This window comes from Trichoplax adhaerens, genomic scaffold (assembly GCF_000150275.1).
Source record: "Trichoplax adhaerens TRIADscaffold_10 genomic scaffold, whole genome shotgun sequence".
Taxonomy (NCBI): Eukaryota; Metazoa; Placozoa; class Uniplacotomia; order Trichoplacea; family Trichoplacidae; genus Trichoplax; species Trichoplax adhaerens.
In genome coordinates, this window is record NW_002060952.1 from 1,739,680 (window position 1) to 1,758,337 (window position 18,658).

At 34.5% G+C, this 18,658-nt stretch overlaps 2 protein-coding genes across 2 annotated transcripts; one reads left to right on the forward strand and one right to left on the reverse strand.

Moving 5' to 3' along the window:
• Positions 1-1,147: 1,147 nt before the first annotated feature.
• Positions 1,148-3,706, forward strand: TRIADDRAFT_59357 (uncharacterized protein; the record flags this gene model as incomplete). Its single annotated transcript, XM_002115272.1, has 10 exons — positions 1,148-1,156; positions 1,607-1,630; positions 1,851-1,928; positions 2,040-2,074; positions 2,399-2,457; positions 2,654-2,724; positions 2,873-2,932; positions 3,006-3,069; positions 3,184-3,247; positions 3,661-3,706. The coding sequence occupies 10 exons, from the start codon at positions 1,148-1,150 to the stop codon at positions 3,704-3,706; spliced, it is 510 nt and encodes a 169-aa protein (XP_002115308.1).
• A 1,121-nt stretch (positions 3,707-4,827) lies between these two features.
• On the reverse strand, positions 4,828-17,367 carry TRIADDRAFT_29177 (uncharacterized protein; the record flags this gene model as incomplete). Its single annotated transcript, XM_002115395.1, has 43 exons — positions 4,828-4,930; positions 5,040-5,134; positions 5,215-5,316; positions 5,419-5,574; positions 5,661-5,786; positions 5,854-5,924; positions 6,015-6,156; positions 6,227-6,301; positions 6,388-6,548; positions 6,619-6,793; positions 6,900-7,115; positions 7,212-7,327; positions 7,456-7,657; positions 7,767-7,898; positions 7,995-8,159; positions 8,255-8,503; positions 8,589-8,819; positions 8,890-8,994; positions 9,060-9,242; positions 9,344-9,511; positions 9,620-9,838; positions 9,921-10,103; positions 10,185-10,307; positions 10,413-10,514; positions 10,614-10,712; positions 10,816-11,065; positions 11,146-11,228; positions 11,307-11,474; positions 11,543-11,680; positions 11,768-11,937; positions 12,003-12,066; positions 12,176-12,364; positions 12,476-12,697; positions 12,786-13,019; positions 13,128-13,259; positions 13,346-13,496; positions 13,586-13,876; positions 13,968-14,139; positions 14,260-14,401; positions 14,544-14,627; positions 14,796-14,854; positions 15,032-15,301; positions 17,283-17,367. The coding sequence occupies 43 exons, from the start codon at positions 17,365-17,367 to the stop codon at positions 4,828-4,830; spliced, it is 6,603 nt and encodes a 2,200-aa protein (XP_002115431.1).
• Positions 17,368-18,658: the final 1,291 nt, after the last annotated feature.

Sequence of the window (18,658 nt, forward strand, 5' to 3'; positions counted from 1 at the left end):
TATAGTTTTCATGCTTGATCGTTAACTTAATATGGTATATTGCTGTCCCTAACTTCGATAGAAACATGCGTCCAAAATCCTATCTCGTTAAGACTGAGTCAAAATTTCAATTAAAGACGTATTTGCTACAAAAACTATGAAAAAAGAAGTAGAGTCGTCAACGTCTACGTAACATCTACACTGCATACTAGATCGATCCAGCGTTTGTTAACAGCTACGAATACGTGGCTGAAATTGTTTGTTACTGTGAGATTGATAGATCAAGAATCTTCCAAACTTTAGAAAATTAAGATTTATTGAACAAAACCTCGTTTACAAAGATACAACGTAATCGATTAGCTGAGGACCTCTAACGAGAAAGAACTCTCTTACTATACTAAACTACTCGTTTATATACTTTTCCGCGTTTACAGTCTTAACACCTTTACTTACTACACACTTCAGTATTAGCATCTCAAATACAGGATAGTTTACAGCTTTTATGTGAAGCTCTAGTGTGAGCACTGTAGCGCTCCTCTTCAAAAGGATTCCAGTTTACTAAGCTAGCTATATTGAATACTTAAGCCTCTAACGAGAATATCTATCCTATGTTGAACACAACACCTACGGTAGACATTACTAAATATATCATCAACTTAGAATATAATATTACACTGCCTTAAAGTTACTAAAGCTCTACTTAGAAGTAGTAAATTTAGATCAAGAATGTTATTCAAATGAATACGACTGATTTGGAAAACAGACACGGAAGATCGTTGCTGAGACGCTCCTTTTCGACATTTTTGGCCTTATCTGGTATGAAAAGTCCGTCCATCCGATGTACGATGCTCACCACCAGTCACTAGCAGCTCAGTAATGTTCTCCAAAATCTTAGGTAGCAGACAGAAAGACGCTGGAAAAATGGAATTACTGTACAGTACAGTACTGTACAATTCATACTGTGCCGTACAGTTAAAGCAGTAGTCCATGGTACGATACCGTCGATAGGGTTACAATCCTGTACTAGGACAGTAGGACTATATGGGGCTATACTGAGTGTGTAGCAAGTAGAATCCAAGTTGGCCACCATTATCAAAGCCAAGGTTTCATCAAACTCCATCCAAATATTTAAATTGTCGCAGCTCAACTTTCAAGTTATTCTTCCATCATGGCTGAGGTAATTATAGATCAATACTGTTCAAAATAGACAGTTAAAATTAGTAATCAGTGTTATTGGATAGACGATACTCCATAAGCCTTTCGAAACTTCATGGAGACTAGAAGAAATAGTTTGTAGCATTTTACTTTCGTAATTCATGAAAGCAAGGAGAATATCTCTCGAGATACTTCACCTAGTGGCAGTGGCAGTCTATTTCGGTCAAACCTTAAACGAATCATTCACCCTCTTCCATGATAGATACTACTGCAGTATACCGCCGTTGCAATGGCTATGACACATGTGTTGTACATTGTACTCGTATAGTAACTATAGTCCATTAGTACAGTCTCCAGTTGGCGATTGACGATGATGAAATTCGATAAGGTTGCACAAGTCTTCATCTTCAAACTAAAAATAAAAACTATAGTGCAAGATTCATTTTAAACTCTTGAAAACAAATTTTTATAGGCCCTAGAATTAAAATACATAACGGTAGGCTATTCGATCATGAGTCGTAGTGCTGCCTGTCATGGATTTCTTCCTTAATTGTCATTCCTCAACTCTTGTCTACCTTTTCTACTATACACTAACTATAAAATAGACATCAATTCTTTTTAACAATCGATAGATTACACCTTCGATCGAGTAAACCCCTAGGTAATTCTGCTTTACTATTAGATGAATAAATAGATTCATCTCAATCACACGGTAGCCACTAGATGAGTTGTACCTTATCCCTGATGGTGGTCATAGTCACTACCATGAATATGGAGCTGGCAACACAGTCGATGTATGATAAACTCACAACAGTCTACATGTACAATGTAGTAGCTGATCGACATTATTCTTCAATGAAAGTAATAAATATCCCCTAATGATATGCTTTTTCTATTTATACCAGCAACTCCAATCTGATTTGTTGAAATTGATTTCTAGGTAAGTTGATCATGGCGACGAGCAAACGTAGCACTATATGTAAATCTTCTTGAAACTTTTGCTGTACGTCAGTTATCGTATCTTAATGTTGCAATAGTAGTCATAGGTACAATGCATGATCTCTAAATTTTCAATATGAACCTTTCCAAGTTTTAGATAAGGGTAGTACATAAAGATTTAGTGTAGATATTAAAAATGCTAATAATCGCAGTCTAATCAAGTCTATAGAAAGGAAAAAACTTATCGCATTTCAGTACCACCCTGTTGTGAATTCGGAAGGAATTAATATTTAATGAATTATATATTTTATGCTCTATTATATAGAATTGAAGGCTTATATAGCGTGGCCGTTAGCGATAAAGATGGTGTACCTATAGTTTATGGTAATAAGTTTTGAAATTAATACTAGATTATTATGCAGTTGGTTTGGCAGTATCGAAATACCACTAGCGTACAATATATATAGTCATAAAATCAGTTTGACAATAAAAAAGATCTTGTACAGTACTTGAATCACGATCTTGGCTAAATGAATTAAAATTTTACATAATCTCACTTTATGATCATATGGGTTCGTAGTTACATCGCAGAATATACCTGAAGTTGATGTCAAAGGCATTTTACCTGCCATAAACGGTATCATCGATCAGGTAGGATGATTGACTATTCATTTGACTAAAATAAGTTCTTGGCTATAATCTAACCGTCAATACAAGTGTATAGAATGAGTTATGAAGATATATTAATCCTTAAACAGTCATTCCTTGACTATTTCAACCCTATTCGAATGTCGTATAGGCTAGTAAACTTAGCATAACTGAAAGCAAGAGCTTGGTTGCTCAGTACAAGTCTTATCAGGTAATTTTCATTGTATGACATTACTAAAGTACCAATATATGATCATTTATCAATCGTAATTTACATACAATAGGTTATACTAATAAATCGATCTCCAGTGTATATATCATTTGTAACAGCAAGGAAAGTAAATACGGGTAGGAAATGGTTATTACATTCAATCGATAGCTTAGTTTCTTTTATCTACAATTAGAAGTTCCTTAATATTTAATCCATAATTATTACCTCGATTAATTTTTATTCTGCTTTAGGATTAATCTTAACATTGGATGACGATGTTATGGATATCCTTGGTGACATCAAATCAGTCATTCGGTAACTTTCACTACAAATATGTGTGTTTATCATTTTTTTGTGGTTAAAATCTTGAAGCCGATTGAACAAAATTTCAAAAATAATTACGTTTACAAAACGCATAAAATTTTGAATATTTAATACTACTTTCGACAAAAATACCCCATTTACTTAGTATATTTTATTATCTATAATTATATATACACTATATTTAGTAAACTGTGTTAAAAATCTGTAATTGACATTTAATATTAGAGTACTATTATCAGCTAATAACTAAATAATATCTGTAAATTAAGACTTCATGGCTTAAATTTTACAATCTACCTTTGGAATTTCTTTCGAAAATTTTTATAATTTTGAATTATTTCATCAGTATTATAGCTACTCTTTTTGAATGTATTTCTTGTATTCATATTCATCAAATTTGACAGCTTCACATGTGCACAAAAGATCTGTGCTCAATGTTTTCGTTTATAATAGTAGTAATATAGTATCGTCAATCGTACTATTTTAAAATGTGAGTATTGTAACGTCGGGTTTTAAGTATAATAAAGAAATGAAACATGATAAAAATCCTTCGAGAAGATAGCTCACTTCATTAATTACTACGTAATATTATCTCAGTTATCATTTGAAAGTATACTAGTGTAATTACTCATACTATCTATTTGTGGTGTAGTTAATTAATTAAAGAGTACTTGCAATTTTTTGTATAACTGCATAATCAATGTTGCAGCTCTTACATTAGGTAATAATATACTTAGATATTTCCAGTAGGAAATCTAATAACTTACGATTAAATAAATATAGTCGAAAAAGCCTGCTAGCAAAATTTTTTATTTATACAACTCGTACAGTAAGTATAATTCGTTAAACTGAAAGTACTTGTCAATGTGACTGTTTGACTGCTGCACTGTAACCCAGTCTCATTCCTAATAATAAACCTACTATAAATTTGTTACCCTGCTAATGCTGAATATTCAAGAAAGGTAGCTGATCTCAAATCATTTTTAAAATTTAGTACCATCAATGATAACTGATAGGTCTATTTTCAATAGGTCAGTAGTGCTATATTAATCAGTATATAACGAAAGGAAAGGATTTAGGAAAAACTACTCCTATTTTTCATTTACACTTACGATATACAAGATAATTATGATTAATAAATACCGTAAATAGTTATTTTCAAGCATGCTATATTGTATCAACGGGCTTTTTTGAACTCTATCATTGGACATGATAGCGTTATAATTCAGTGAAATAGAGTCTATTTCCTTTTAGAGGTCGATACCAGTGACTACTGTATTAGTCACAATACAACAGTTAAAACATAATTAGAAATTCGTCTATGATTTATCATTATGATTAGATGCATACGACATAATTATAAGAAGTAACTTTCGTATAAAACAAACATACACAATACAATAATGACTAGATGTGCCTAATACAATCAATAACAGAGATATAAAATCTACGTTTTAACCTTCAATGCGATCAGACTAATTACATACTGTATATTATCCATAGAAAGTACAAAATTTTTAAACGTGTATTAATCCCTAGTAGATAAGGTGCGTCCTTTTATTAACATGTAATCAGTTCTTTCCAACTATAAGCGCAAGTAGGGCCATTCTTACGTACATTCCATATTCGACCTGTCGAAAGTACGCCGCACGTGGATCCGAATCTACTTCAATGCTAAATAGTAACGATATATTATAAATATGTATATGCGATTAGGTGCGAATATGTCTTTTATTAAACTCAAGGAATTCCCTTCCGTTAATTTAAAATCCGAGAAACAAACCTTATTTCATTCACACGAGGCAGTGGATGTAAGATTGCCATTTTCTCCTTAGCATGGTTGAGAACTTCAGGTGTCAAAACATGGCTACCGAAAACCTGATACAAGGACATAATATTGTTTATTTAGGGTATATAGAGTATATAGAAATTATATTTAATGAGTACTTAGTTTCTACCTTTTCATATTCTTCAACATTTGGAAAGCGCTCCGCTTGGATCCGTGTCATATACAATACATCTGTTTCTGGAAGAGCTTCCTCAATGGAATTGAAGTATTTCTAGTCAATAAAAAAATGAAGTATACAGCATCATTTTGCATTGCATTCCTATTTACCAATAAATACCAAAATGAAAATATTCTTAAAATAATATCAACTCACCTGAGGAATGCCTTTCCCATTTAATTCCGATATAACATCATCAGGCATTTTTAATGACGGTGGGCAAACATATCTCAAGTTTACACGGTATAAAGATAATAATCTTGCCAAAGAATGAACCGTCCTTCCATGTTTTAAATCGCCAACCATTGTAATCTATGCGTAGCAACATGACCATTAATTTCAAATACGAAGAAATATATTAACTTTTAATGGCTTCATTAGTATTCCTATTGACTAACCGTGATGTCGTTGACTGTACCGATTTCTTCTCTTATAGTAAATACATCCAGGAGTGCTTGAGTTGGGTGTTCTCCAATCCCATCACCAGCATTAATGATAGGTTTAGTTGCTATTGCAGCAACCCTCTAAGATAAACTTACTTATTAATCATAACGCTACCGACAAATAACCAACAGAGAAATTTTTAATTACTTTTACAATTCCGGGTTCAGGGTGTCTCAAGACGACTAAATCACAGTAAGATTCCATGACATGAACTGAATCTGATTAATCGATTTGAAAAAAATAATTAATTCGCAGAAATTCCATGAAATGGGAAAAGCAACTAAGCCATTAGGATATGTTATAACAACCTTCCACTGATTCCCCTTTCTTAGCAGAAGAATCTTTGCTCGAAATTGATACAATACTTCCTCCCAATCTCTGCATCGCGGCTGTAAATGAACTAGATGTCCTGGTACTGACTTCATAAAACATCAAAGCCATGACCTTATTCTAATTAAGCGGTGATAGCATTGTTACTTATATCACTAAGATAAGGAATAAGTATCTCATAACGACATACCGCCAATACATTTATCTTTCCATATTTCTCTGTAGCGACTTTCATTTCATGTGCAAGGTTAAATAAGGTATGTAGCTACAGGATAAATAACATAAACCTTAAATGTTTTGATGTGCTAGCGAATAAATTAAGGTCTTAAGCAATACTTGTATAGTCCTTACATTTTCACGCGTAAACATAGATACCGAAACTATACTATGACCGTAGAAATCCGAGTTTGATATAGAAACAGAACCAGAAAACGGCATTTCAGTATCACTGGGAAAGCTTGAAGCAGGTAAGTTAATCGGAAATTTTGACGGTGCGCTACTTGGCCCTATCGCTGAGTCCACATTGAAATCCTCTGAATGTTAAGGAATAAATGCGACAATGAGTTAATTACTCAGACATACTCGAAATAATATAGATATAGTAATTACCTGCACCATCAGTTAAACGATGGATTCGTTTCGGTATCCGATCAGATCGAACAGGCGACTGAGGACGGTGGTCACGATGTTGAAACCCAGGAGTTGGTTGTCGTTGAGCTTCCTTAAGATCTTTACCATAACCTGGGGCTGCTAAGACCTAACAATTTCCAATTAATAAAAATATCCATAATCAATAGTGTACTTTTATTGTACGCATAAATAATTACAACTTGCTATTGTACAGTTAAATTTTTTAATCTTACTTTTCCATCAATATATGCAACTTCTCCACGAAGTACAACACGACGGATGACACCTTTGGCTTGCATACCCGCAAAAGGTGTCCACTTTGACTTTGTCTGAGGCATTAACTGTGGAATAGTCCAAGATTCGTCTATATCAATTTCTATGTAGGTATCCTTTTGTTCAGGTAAATTAAATATTTTCATTGGATTTGTATATAATCTTTCCACGATATCCTAGAATGCAGGATAATGTTTTGCAATTAATATGATGCATCAGAACCATCAGCAATATGAAAAATAGTAACACTCTAATATCATATCCAAACAAACCTCAACCGTTAACCTGCCTTGGTGTACAGCATTTAAAAGCAAAGGTAACATTGTTTCTAAACCAGGAAAGCCAGGTGGTCCATTTTCTGAGTCTTTCTCTTCGATTGTATGGGGAGCTAACAATGTGGTTAACAGCAATTTAAATTTTAAAATTGATCACTTCTATTACAGGTGAGCACAATAGGCCTAGCGCTAAATATTTTCGAACATATTCAAGTATAATAAAAGTAATAACATTTATTACCGTGATCGGTGGCGAAACAGTCAATAATATCAAAATTATCCCATAATGCCTGTTGATCATCCTTAGAGCACAGTTGGGGCTTGACCTTCGATCGTTTTAGCCCTATGCGCTCTGCATCATCTTCTGTAAGAAACAAATGATGAGGAGCGACTTCACACGTGACGTTCATACCACGTTCTTTACAAGCTTTGATAACAAGAATCTAAAGAAAATTGAAAGAAATGATTGAAGGTAATAACTGAAAGCCTTTTCCACATCAAAGACAAGTGTCATTTCAAAAGTCTTGAGTAAATTTTAGTAACAACTGGTACCTCTTCCTTCCGTGCAACATGGGCAATATGAACAGGACGATTATATATTTGGGCTAAAAGTAGTACTGCAGCGGTTGTTCGAGCTTCAGCATGTGCTACAATCGGCAAATGTGTTGGCCAATTTTCGAAATGCTTTTGAAATAACAGAAAGCCATTTTAATGACAAAGTCTACCTAACGCAACCAAAATGCTGTCATTCAATAGCGATCCAATAAATAGAATACTAACCTTCATCCAATCAGCAACAGAGTCCAATCTCAAAGATGTATACGTGTCATTTAAATACATTTTTAATCCAACAGCGGCGTCACCAACTTCCGGTAATATTTCAGCATTGGTTGTACTTCCACCAACGTATAGAGCATAATCACATCTTGCACTTTGCTGAGCAAGCTAATTATAACAAATTATAATCTGATGATACCAACATCATATCTCCATGGCATGCCAACATAAACATCTGCTTACTAAGATAAAATCAACCTTACCTTTTTCGTATACTCAAAAGAATCAATATCGATTACAGGTGGATTTGTATTTGGCATCGCACAAATGGCAGTAATACCGCCAGCAAGTGCTGCAGCAGTAGCAGTTTTAAAGTCTTCTTTATGTGTAGCTCCAGGCTCTCTTACGTGGACATGAACATCGATAAGACCAGGTAATCGAAGACAACGATGGGATGTAATACAGTCAATGTTGGTTTTGATAGAAGGAGCTCCACCAATACGATATAGTGACTAAAGCAACAATAATAAGTTAGCGTTTTATTCGCTGTCTAGTTATAAATTTCACTTTCTAGACGATCAGTCCATCGATACACACCTCAATTAACAGCTTTGCACATTTTATGTCCGTAATTAAAGGAATAGAATAGTCTACCGCTAAGCGGCGTGTACGATAGCCGAGGGTATTAAAAGAAGACACTCTTCGGCTGCCACCAGATCTCATTGGTAGATTAATGACCATATCGAATTTATTTTGCGCTAAGTACTTCCCGAGACTGCTAGAGTCTTCACTACCCAAATCATCAAAACGCCACTCAACAACTTCCATCTATCAATAAGATTAACAAAGATATTATTATTTTTCCTAAAAAAATGATTAAACTGCTTTTTATACTTACAGTAATATTATGTTGCGCATAAAAATCTTGAGTACCAAGGGTGCCATATAATTTATATCCCAACGATTCCAAAATTTGGAGGCTACGAAGCATTTCTAATTTGGACTATACAAATGCATAGTTATTAATATCATCTAAAGTACTCATTTTGCGAAGACAATCAGTGGTACCTTATAACTTCCGATAGAGATTAGTACAGTCTTCCTAGGAATCTTAAATCCTGTACTAATCATCGCCTTAAGGTAGGCTTCATATCGATCTTCACCAAAACATGCAACCTCTCCAGTACTAGCCATTTCAACACCTAGCATCACATCAGATCCAGCTAAGCGCGAAAATGAGAATTGAGGAACCTAGTGAATAAATATAAAAACCAATTTTTTTCATTTGATGTTTAACAGTATGTAATAGGTTTTAAGAGCGTTATACATATACTTATGTTAACATTTTTTACCTTGACTCCGATACGATCACATACTTGATAGCCAACAAACTCTTCAATAGGTATTCCCATCATTACCTTTGTAGCAATAGCCACAAAATTATGCCCGACAGTTTTGGAAACAAAAGGAAAGGATCTAGATACCCGTAGATTACATTCTATCACCCTCAATTGATTATCCTGAAAATAACAAATGTACACACTTCAAGTCATTGTCTTATATATATCAATTGTCGCATAGAGACAGTCTTTTAAGTAGCGTAAAGTAATAATTCACGAAATGCATACTTTCGCGATCAGCTGTAAATTAAATGGGCCAGTAACATTTAAGGCTGATCCAATAGCTTTCGTAATGTTTTCGATCTTCATTAAAGTTTCGTCGTTTAAGTCTTGAGGTGGTAGTACTAAGGTAGCATCTCCTGAATGAATGCCAGCATTTTCGATATGTTCAGATACAGCCAAAGCAACAATTGTCCCTTCTAGTGCGACAGCATCGACATCAATTTCCTGAGGCAATGCAAAGAAAATACTATAAATCTCTAATAAAAATCCAATATTTATAAATTTATAATTTTAAGAATATTCTTACCTTTGCTTCCGTTATAAATTTAGATATTACTACAGGATGATCTCTTGATACTGCGACCGCACTATGCAAATACGTCTCTAGCTCTTCGCGAGAGCTTGCTACATTCATTGCTGCACCACTTAAGACATATGATGGACGAACCAAACACGGATAACCAACTTCGTCGCAGAATTTCTCGGCGCTCTATTTAGAAATAAATTATAAAATAGTATTAATACCGTCTTAAAATCCGAGAAATTAATGACATTAAATTTAAGTACGTACTTCCATATTCGTAAGATTTTTCCATAGTGGCTGCTTGATCTTGATGACATCAAGCAATCGAGAAAATTTATAACGATTTTCAGCATTGTCAATCTGCTCTGGGGATGTTCCCAAGATTTTGACCTAATTAAGATAGCCAGTACGAAAATCAAAGGTAGAGTGCAGCACCGTCAATTATACAAGAACCTACTTTCGGAAAATTAACATTGACAAGGAAGCGATGTATACCTGCTGCCTATGAAGTGGCATTGCGATATTGTTAGGCAACTGACCACCCATCGATAGTATGACTCCTTCCGGTTGTTCCATTTCGTAAATGTCCATAACGGTCTACCGGTAAAGAACATGCGCCGAAACAAAATAAGATTATAACCACTACAAGTTTGCATGGAGTATGCATTAAATACTTTAGGTATCAAATCGACTTACCTCAAACGAAATTTCGTCAAAATACAATTTATCACATTCGTCATAGTCCGTACTAACAGTTTCAGGATTATAATTTACCATTATTGTCTTTTTACCCAGCTAATACAACATAGAATATCAAGTACATCATTGTTGGTTATCTATAAATCATTCGCTTTAAAAGAGTTCGTAATTTCAAAAAAAAAGTTAACAGATAATATACCTTACGAAGTTGCCTAATACAGTTAACTGCGCACCAATCAAACTCTACACTACTTCCAATTCTGTAGACACCAGATCCCAAAACCAGAACATGTTTCAAATTCTGGAATTTAACATCATGCGATGAACCATTATAAGTTAAATAGAGGTAATTGGTGCATGCTGGGTACTCTGCAGCTACGGTGTCAACTTGTTTAACAAATGGGTGAATTCCAAGATCAATTCTCTTATATCGGACAGCTAGTTCAGTGCTACAAAGAAAAAAAAATGAATCCTAAGTCAGTTGGCAACCATTACCTAGCTACTAAGATTAAATTATAATTAATCAAACCTTTCTAAATATTTTGCTATCTGTTTATCACAAAATCCTAATTTCTTCGCATGTGACAGAGTAGATTTCTGAATTTCTTGTAGCTAAAAGGGATAAATATGTTATGAATCGTACTGTTCACAGTGAAATCAATTAAGGTAGTTCTAGACAATTCTGGCTACCTTTCCCTTATACTTGGACATCTTGACCATAAATTCACTTATTGCTTTCATTCTATGTAAAAACCATGGATCAATTTTGGTTAATTTGTGTAATCGGTCAATAGTATAATTATTCCTCAACGCAGATGCAATTTCATAGATCCGCTTATTCGATGGAAACATTAATTCCTAATATGAAAAGGAGAATTATATAAGCTATTTTTTCAACAAATCTGATACTAGTTTATCAATTTAACCTCTTCGTTAACATCAGTAGATTCAGGTTCAAAGCCCAAGCAGTGGTCGTCTACCATTCTTAATGCCTTCTGTAGAGCTTCCTCAAATTTTCTACCAATTGCCATTACTTCTCCTACGCTTTTCATAGAGCTACCAATCTGTTAATTAAATCCAATGCGATTTAAGGAAATTCGTGTAACTAAATTTAACACATTTAATTCTTAGATGATTGTAGACAACTATACCTTTGTATCAACACGTGCAAATTTAGATAAATCCCATCTAGGTATCTTAACAACTACGTAATCAAGGCTTGGTTCAAAACAGGCTGTTGTAGAATTTGTTACCGAATTACGTAGTGCAGCTAGGCTGAATCCAAGCGAAAGCTTAGCAGCAATATAAGCGAGAGGATATCCTATACAAACAATGAAATAAATAATTTCTACCATGCCAATAATAACTACACTACATGGAACTTACCCGTTGCTTTTGATGCCAATGCAGAACTACGGGATAATCTTGCGTTAACTTCGACAATACAATACTATATACCGTTCATAGTAAAAAAATCCAGTCATTACATTAATAAAAAGATATTATAGTAATCGGCAATAGAATAATCAGCAATATCAAGCAAATTTTGCTTTTCTTACCTTATCGCTAGCTGGATCAACAGCATATTGAATGTTACATTCTCCAATAACTCCAAGGTGTCTGATAGTCTTAATGGCTACAGATCGTAACCGATTATATTCTTCATTGGTCAGTGTTTGACTAGGAGCAACAACAATAGATTCACCAGTGTGTATACCCAAAGGATCAACATTTTCCATATTACAAACCTATATAAACACAAATACACATAAAGAGTATCATTCCAGTTATCTCATTTACAAACTTTAGAATTTTACTGTTTAAATCATAATCATAACAAATCATTAATTTGAAGGTACCGTAATACAATTATCATAAGCATCTCGAACAACTTCGTATTCAATTTCTTTCCATCCGCGTAACGATTTATCAATTAATAATTGTTTCGTATGAGCAAAAGCTGATTTTGCAACTGAAATCATTTCTTGCTTATTTTCAGCAAATCCTGAACCAAGACCGCCAAGGGCAAATGCTGCACGAACTAGCACAGGATAGCCGAGTGCTTCAGCCGCATTTATCGCCTTTATAATTTAATAAGTTAGCGATAAAATAAGTATTCAATAAACGTACGCACTGCTCAATGAAATAATAAATTGATATAAATCAAACCTCGTCGACAGTATAGGCAACTTTACTAGGAGCAATAGATTCATTAATCTCTTCCAGTTTCTTAGCAAATTTTAGTCTATCTTCAGTACAGATAATTGACTGTATCGATGTTCCGAGAACTTGAATATTATATTGATCTAAGACACCGCTCTCCTTTAAAGCGACACCACAATTTAACGCTGTCTGCCCTCCAAATGATAGCAGGATCCCATCAGGACGTTCACTCTTAATAATCTACCATTTTTATTGAATATAATCGATATGTTATTGATTTAAGTAATAATTAACTATATATATCATTACTCTTATGGTACTGAGTTTTGGCTAATTTTGAAAGGTTACCTGAGATACATATGAAGGAGTAATTGGTAAGAAGTAAACTTTGTCAGCTAATCCTTTCGATGTCTGAACCGTGGCAATATTCGGATTTACAAGTATTGTGTATATACCTTCTTCTTTCAGAGCCTTAATAGCCTAAATTAATCAATATTGCACATGTACGTATTATTACAAACATTTGTAACAGCATGTAAAGCAAGCGTATTACCAAGAAACATTACCTGAGAACCTGAATAATCGAATTCGCCAGCTTGTCCGATAGACAAGCCCCCAGATCCAAGTAAAAGAACCTTTTTTGCATTTGTTTGAGCCTTGCCACATGCCTGATTAGTTAGGAAGCGATTATGTAGGCGAATTTTTGGCGATAGTTTACTGCAACAATGGGTAGAAAAATATTTAATTCTTCCATTATAGTAGATAATATACACTATCTATCTATTAAATCGATATAAAAAATGTACCTATAATCTTTTCCTGATTTATGGTCACGTACTATCGATAGAAATTCATCAAATAACTGCTCTAAATCTTGCGGCCCTCCTCTGTGCTCAGGGTGAAATTGAACAGAAAAAAAAGGAAATCGATCGTGTACAATACCCTCGTTGGTATCATCATTCGCATTAGTAAAGAGGACCGACCAATCTTTCAAAGATTGCACTTTATCAACAGCGTATCCATGATTTTGAGTTGTGATAAAACAACGACCAGTTTCGTGGTGAATACATGGTTGGTTATGACCACGATTGCCATATCTAAAATATGATAAGAGATCAAAAATTTTTTATTGCTTAAGTATTGCATCACAGTAAAGTTATAAAAGTAGAATTAACTTTAAATGTGTACCGCATTTTTATAATTTTACCACCAACAGCTAGGGACATTAACTGATGACCAAGGCAAATTCCAAAGACAGGTTTAGGTGAGGTTTCATTCAGAATTCGTTGAACATTGGATATCGTTGCCTGGTATCTCACTGGATCGCCAGGACCATTGCTTAAAAACAAACCATCATATTCTACATGTTGCGAATAGAAGTGCACAAAATCGTTTATTATAGTACTGTATATCTATCTACAATTAATAAAATACAATCTAGAAATTTTAAATAAAGTTTTTGCTACAATAAGATATTAACCAGAACTGTCAAGGTAATAATTCCACGGCACTACTTTAACACGAGCTCCTCTAGTCACAAGGCAGCGGATCTGGTTATATTTGATACCACAATCGACAGCGACAATGCTTACATCTCCGTCAGGATTGTATATTTTAGGTTCCTAGAAAATAGTAGTGTATCAGCAAGGGCATCTTTAATCGCAATGAAATAAAGATCAAGCCTAACAATGAAGGGTAATTCTTAAAAGTGATTATAGTTCAATGAAAAGAACAGCTAAGGTATACATTTCGCAATCTTGTTACCTTTACAGATACAATTTCCACTAGATTTTCACTGCCAATATCTATGAAAGGAACTTTACTTGAATCGTCGTCCTTAACGATTACCTGATAGCATTGTTAAACGTTAATCGTATAATAAAGTTTAAAGCAGTACACTATCACAACATTTTATCTCAATTTCAATAATCTTAGAATTATTTAGAAAAATTTTATATATCGAAATGGTATAAAATTATTTATAGTACTGTACAATTAGTCAATAAATGTTACAACCTTAGCTTTCATGCAACCTTTCTCACGAATCCTTTTAGTCAGTTCTCTAGTATCAATGTCTAATATCAATTGGAAGGGCAAATTATTTTATGAATTTAAATCTTTTTTATGACAGTAAACATAAAATACGCTTGCCATATTGCTACTATTTCGAATTACATTTTATCAAGTATAAGAATTACGACAAAAATGTTGCGAAACGTGATACAATATGGTATATAAAGCAGTATACCAACCACATATTCCAGGGACATTATTTTCAGCTAACCAGTCAGACAAGGACTTGTTAGCATTCCAATGGCTAAATTCGTCGCAAAGATTATCGATGACAAGGGCGGCCACGTGAATCTTATTTGATTCTAGCCCTTTGATTATGCCAAACTCATCAAATTCCTCTTTAGGTACACCATAATTACCGATTAAGGGATATGTTAAAACCAAAATTTGTTTACAGTACGAAGGATCGGTTAATGATTCCGGATATCCGACCATGCCAGTTTGGAATACTAACAATCATAGTAGAGAATCATAATTGCAGAAACATGTGATAGAATTAGAAAGCAGGTGATAATCTAGTGTAGCAACATTACGTAATCAGTTTGATGGCATAACTGTACTAGCCCCAACAAACAGACAACTGGAAACTATTTTACTGTTAGGCATGAATTCTCAGATAGTGTAATACGTATATGTAAATTATGATTTCCATTGCATACATTAGGCTCGAAAAGATTCAACTTGCAATGTCAACTTAGTTATAACAACAATACGCTGTGAGTGTTATACTGAACAATCTAGCATAGATTACACTTGTATCGTATATTTATTTGCCTTTTTGGTAATAATTTGGTTTGATCAAAACTATACAGTGCTCGTGTAATCCTGGAGTAGAGTACACAATAGTACCTCCCACGTTTAAATACATTATACTGCATAGGGCAAATGTAAGCAATGTGTGGGCCGTGAGCAACTACGTAGGTAATTATTGGGTGTGTATCTTCCATTGGTAAGACGTTAATTAATTCAGCCATTGATATCTTCTAGTTATAAATTCAAAATGATGTAACTCTCGATTTTACAGCAAGAGTTTCTTATTCATTAACAACGAGGACAGAAAAATGTCTATTGTAGAACAATTTTGTTTACTGCGGCACGCAGGTACATGCATGCAATACTTATACAGTACAACGGCTCCAGTAAAAAGCAGTGCTTAAAAGTAGGCCTATCACTTTGCATTACTTTGTGAATTTGGCGAGCATAATTTAAACGTTTGCGGAGTTCATTCAATAAATAAGCTACGTTCAGTACAGTACTATAAGTATTCAATTTATTATAGTGGTTTCCTGAATAACGATTCAAGTTATATCAACGCTGTTCACTTTGCAGTTTGCACCGATAAGTGATACAGTCAGGACAAAGTTTATATTAATAACTTGAAAATAAATTCTATCAACCATCATGGAGTAGCATACCAGTTGTAAGTGAATCTGTTGCAAAATTGCTAAGGCTATAGTGAACAGAAAGCTCAATAGACTTTTTAACACAAGTACTGCATATAACAGTACGGGTATGAGATGACTGGGTATCGTAATATATACCATCATTTCCATCTTGATTAACTGAATCAGTATATTCAATTATCCTAACATTATGTAACCTGAATCATTTCATTGGCATCGTGTGTAGACGTAAAATGAAGCGCGTACTGAGCATTTCAACGTCAAGGATAAGGTCCTTTACTGTACATAATTTGATATCATTTTTACTGGAATTGCTAGAATTGCAGGTGATGTAGATAGAGATGATGTAATCTGGCAATACAAGTGGATATGATGACTAAGTAAGCTATGTATGTGACTGTCTCTTTTAAAGTACTTGACTACGGATCACATTAGAAGTACTGTGTGACAAGACTAATCCAAGCAGAGCCCTTGCAAAATGAATTACTTTTGCAAGTAAAGCGTTTTACGCGTATTCTAACACTGTGTCTTTAATCTTCTGTAGAAAGCTATCTATTAAGTCCAATTACCGTACAACTCATTCCAATCATTACAGTATGTGCCTATCAATAGCTAAACAGGTACTCCTTTCGATGCCATTAGCCTATCTATTTACATGCAATGTCAATGAAGCTAGGTTAGCCTATATAGCAGGCAACGACTGCATGCAAACATGAATGCTATGATGATGATCGTTTAAACCCATACCTCTACCAGATCTCATCGAACTCGTGTACACCCGAAACATGATCACAAGCATCGTTCTCACGTATCAAATTTAATACCAGAAGCAATAAGTTGGCTGGTGGAGATTACTAACTGCACTTGTGTTATTTTTTCTCCTTGCTAATTGCTACTTCGATGACTGCGTTGATGGAACGTTAACATCCCATCACGCAGCATGTTGTCACTTTGTCTGCTACATTATGCTGTCATTATTTATTTTTCTTCTTTGAATTGGCCAAAAAGAGATCAAGCTCTAACTTACCAATTTCACCAGTAACACTGATTGGTGCACCAAAAAGTGTTCCCGTCATTTGATAGCCATCTTCTAGTTGAAGTACGGCCGACATTTTCATTCGCTCAATACCTTCTCGCCACTAGCCACCCGCTATCTAATCCGAAGTCAGTTTATTATTATTATTATCCACTGATAACGATGCCGCTGAGTGAAGTCAATGGTCGTATGAATGGAATTGGATGAATTCAGTCTATTCGAGTCAGCTTTCAACGTCAAATGTTCTATCCCACGTTCCAATGGTAATTATCCCTTTTGCTCCTTCCTCCTAACCATCCAATGGATATAGTGATGCACAAGACCTTGTGTAACGGATAATTGCACACTTTCCACGTGTGCTGGATTCAAAGTCGGGAACTTTTCAAGAGTCCACTTTTCAATCGTCCGTCTTCGCGCATTTTTCGAGAATAATAGCGATCTATATTAAGAAGTAGGAAACAGGCCCACCAGTCTGAGTCAATGCTCACCAGCTACGGACGTATAGTACGTACGGTACGTTTGTATTGTACTGTACTGGACTGAATCGGTATAAAAGGCTAAAGGCAATACAATAGGTACAGTAGTACAGTTCAGATAGTCATAAATTAGCCTACAGTATAACGCCTGACTAGACTACAGTACGACTGAGCTACTGTACGAATAGAGTTGTTTATTGAAGTTCTCCATAATGGCGATGATGGTGTATACTGTACTGTACATACTAAATTGGTCTAATTTAGTCGTGACATTACGTTTTCATATCATTTCAATCGTCGTCGATTTTTTATGAGACACCCTGTATATTACATATATATATACTGTATTTTGATACTGCCAATTAATGAATGAATTCTGCTTTTCAGTAGGGATTGCTAGGGAATGATGAAGGATTATAACACATCCTTTTTGTTATGTAGTCAGTGGCATACTGTACGTATAGGTTAGAATCCCTTTTCTGAACAACGCTACAGTATAAGATGCGATTGAAGTCGTGCTGTGTCCTATTTTGGTTCCTGATGACTGATCAGTGGTGACAGTACAACAATATTTGATCATAACAAGGTTAAGTAGAGTGACTCATATGTGTACAGGATTCCTCCACACTTTAGCAAAGATGGCTTATGCCAACTTGAACACCATAGCAATTCACACTTTAAAATAAGTAACTTGATTATTAATTATTAATAATGCTAGAAAGTCTCACCTATTCTAAACTTTGACTGGCACAGTAATCATCATTATTCATTTTATGATTGTCCGTGCATTATATTCAGTTACTGTAGACCATTTTCTCGCCATCAACGTGTATGATACCGTTTCCTTTATACTCTCGACTTCGACCAACACCAACGATGACTGATAGATAG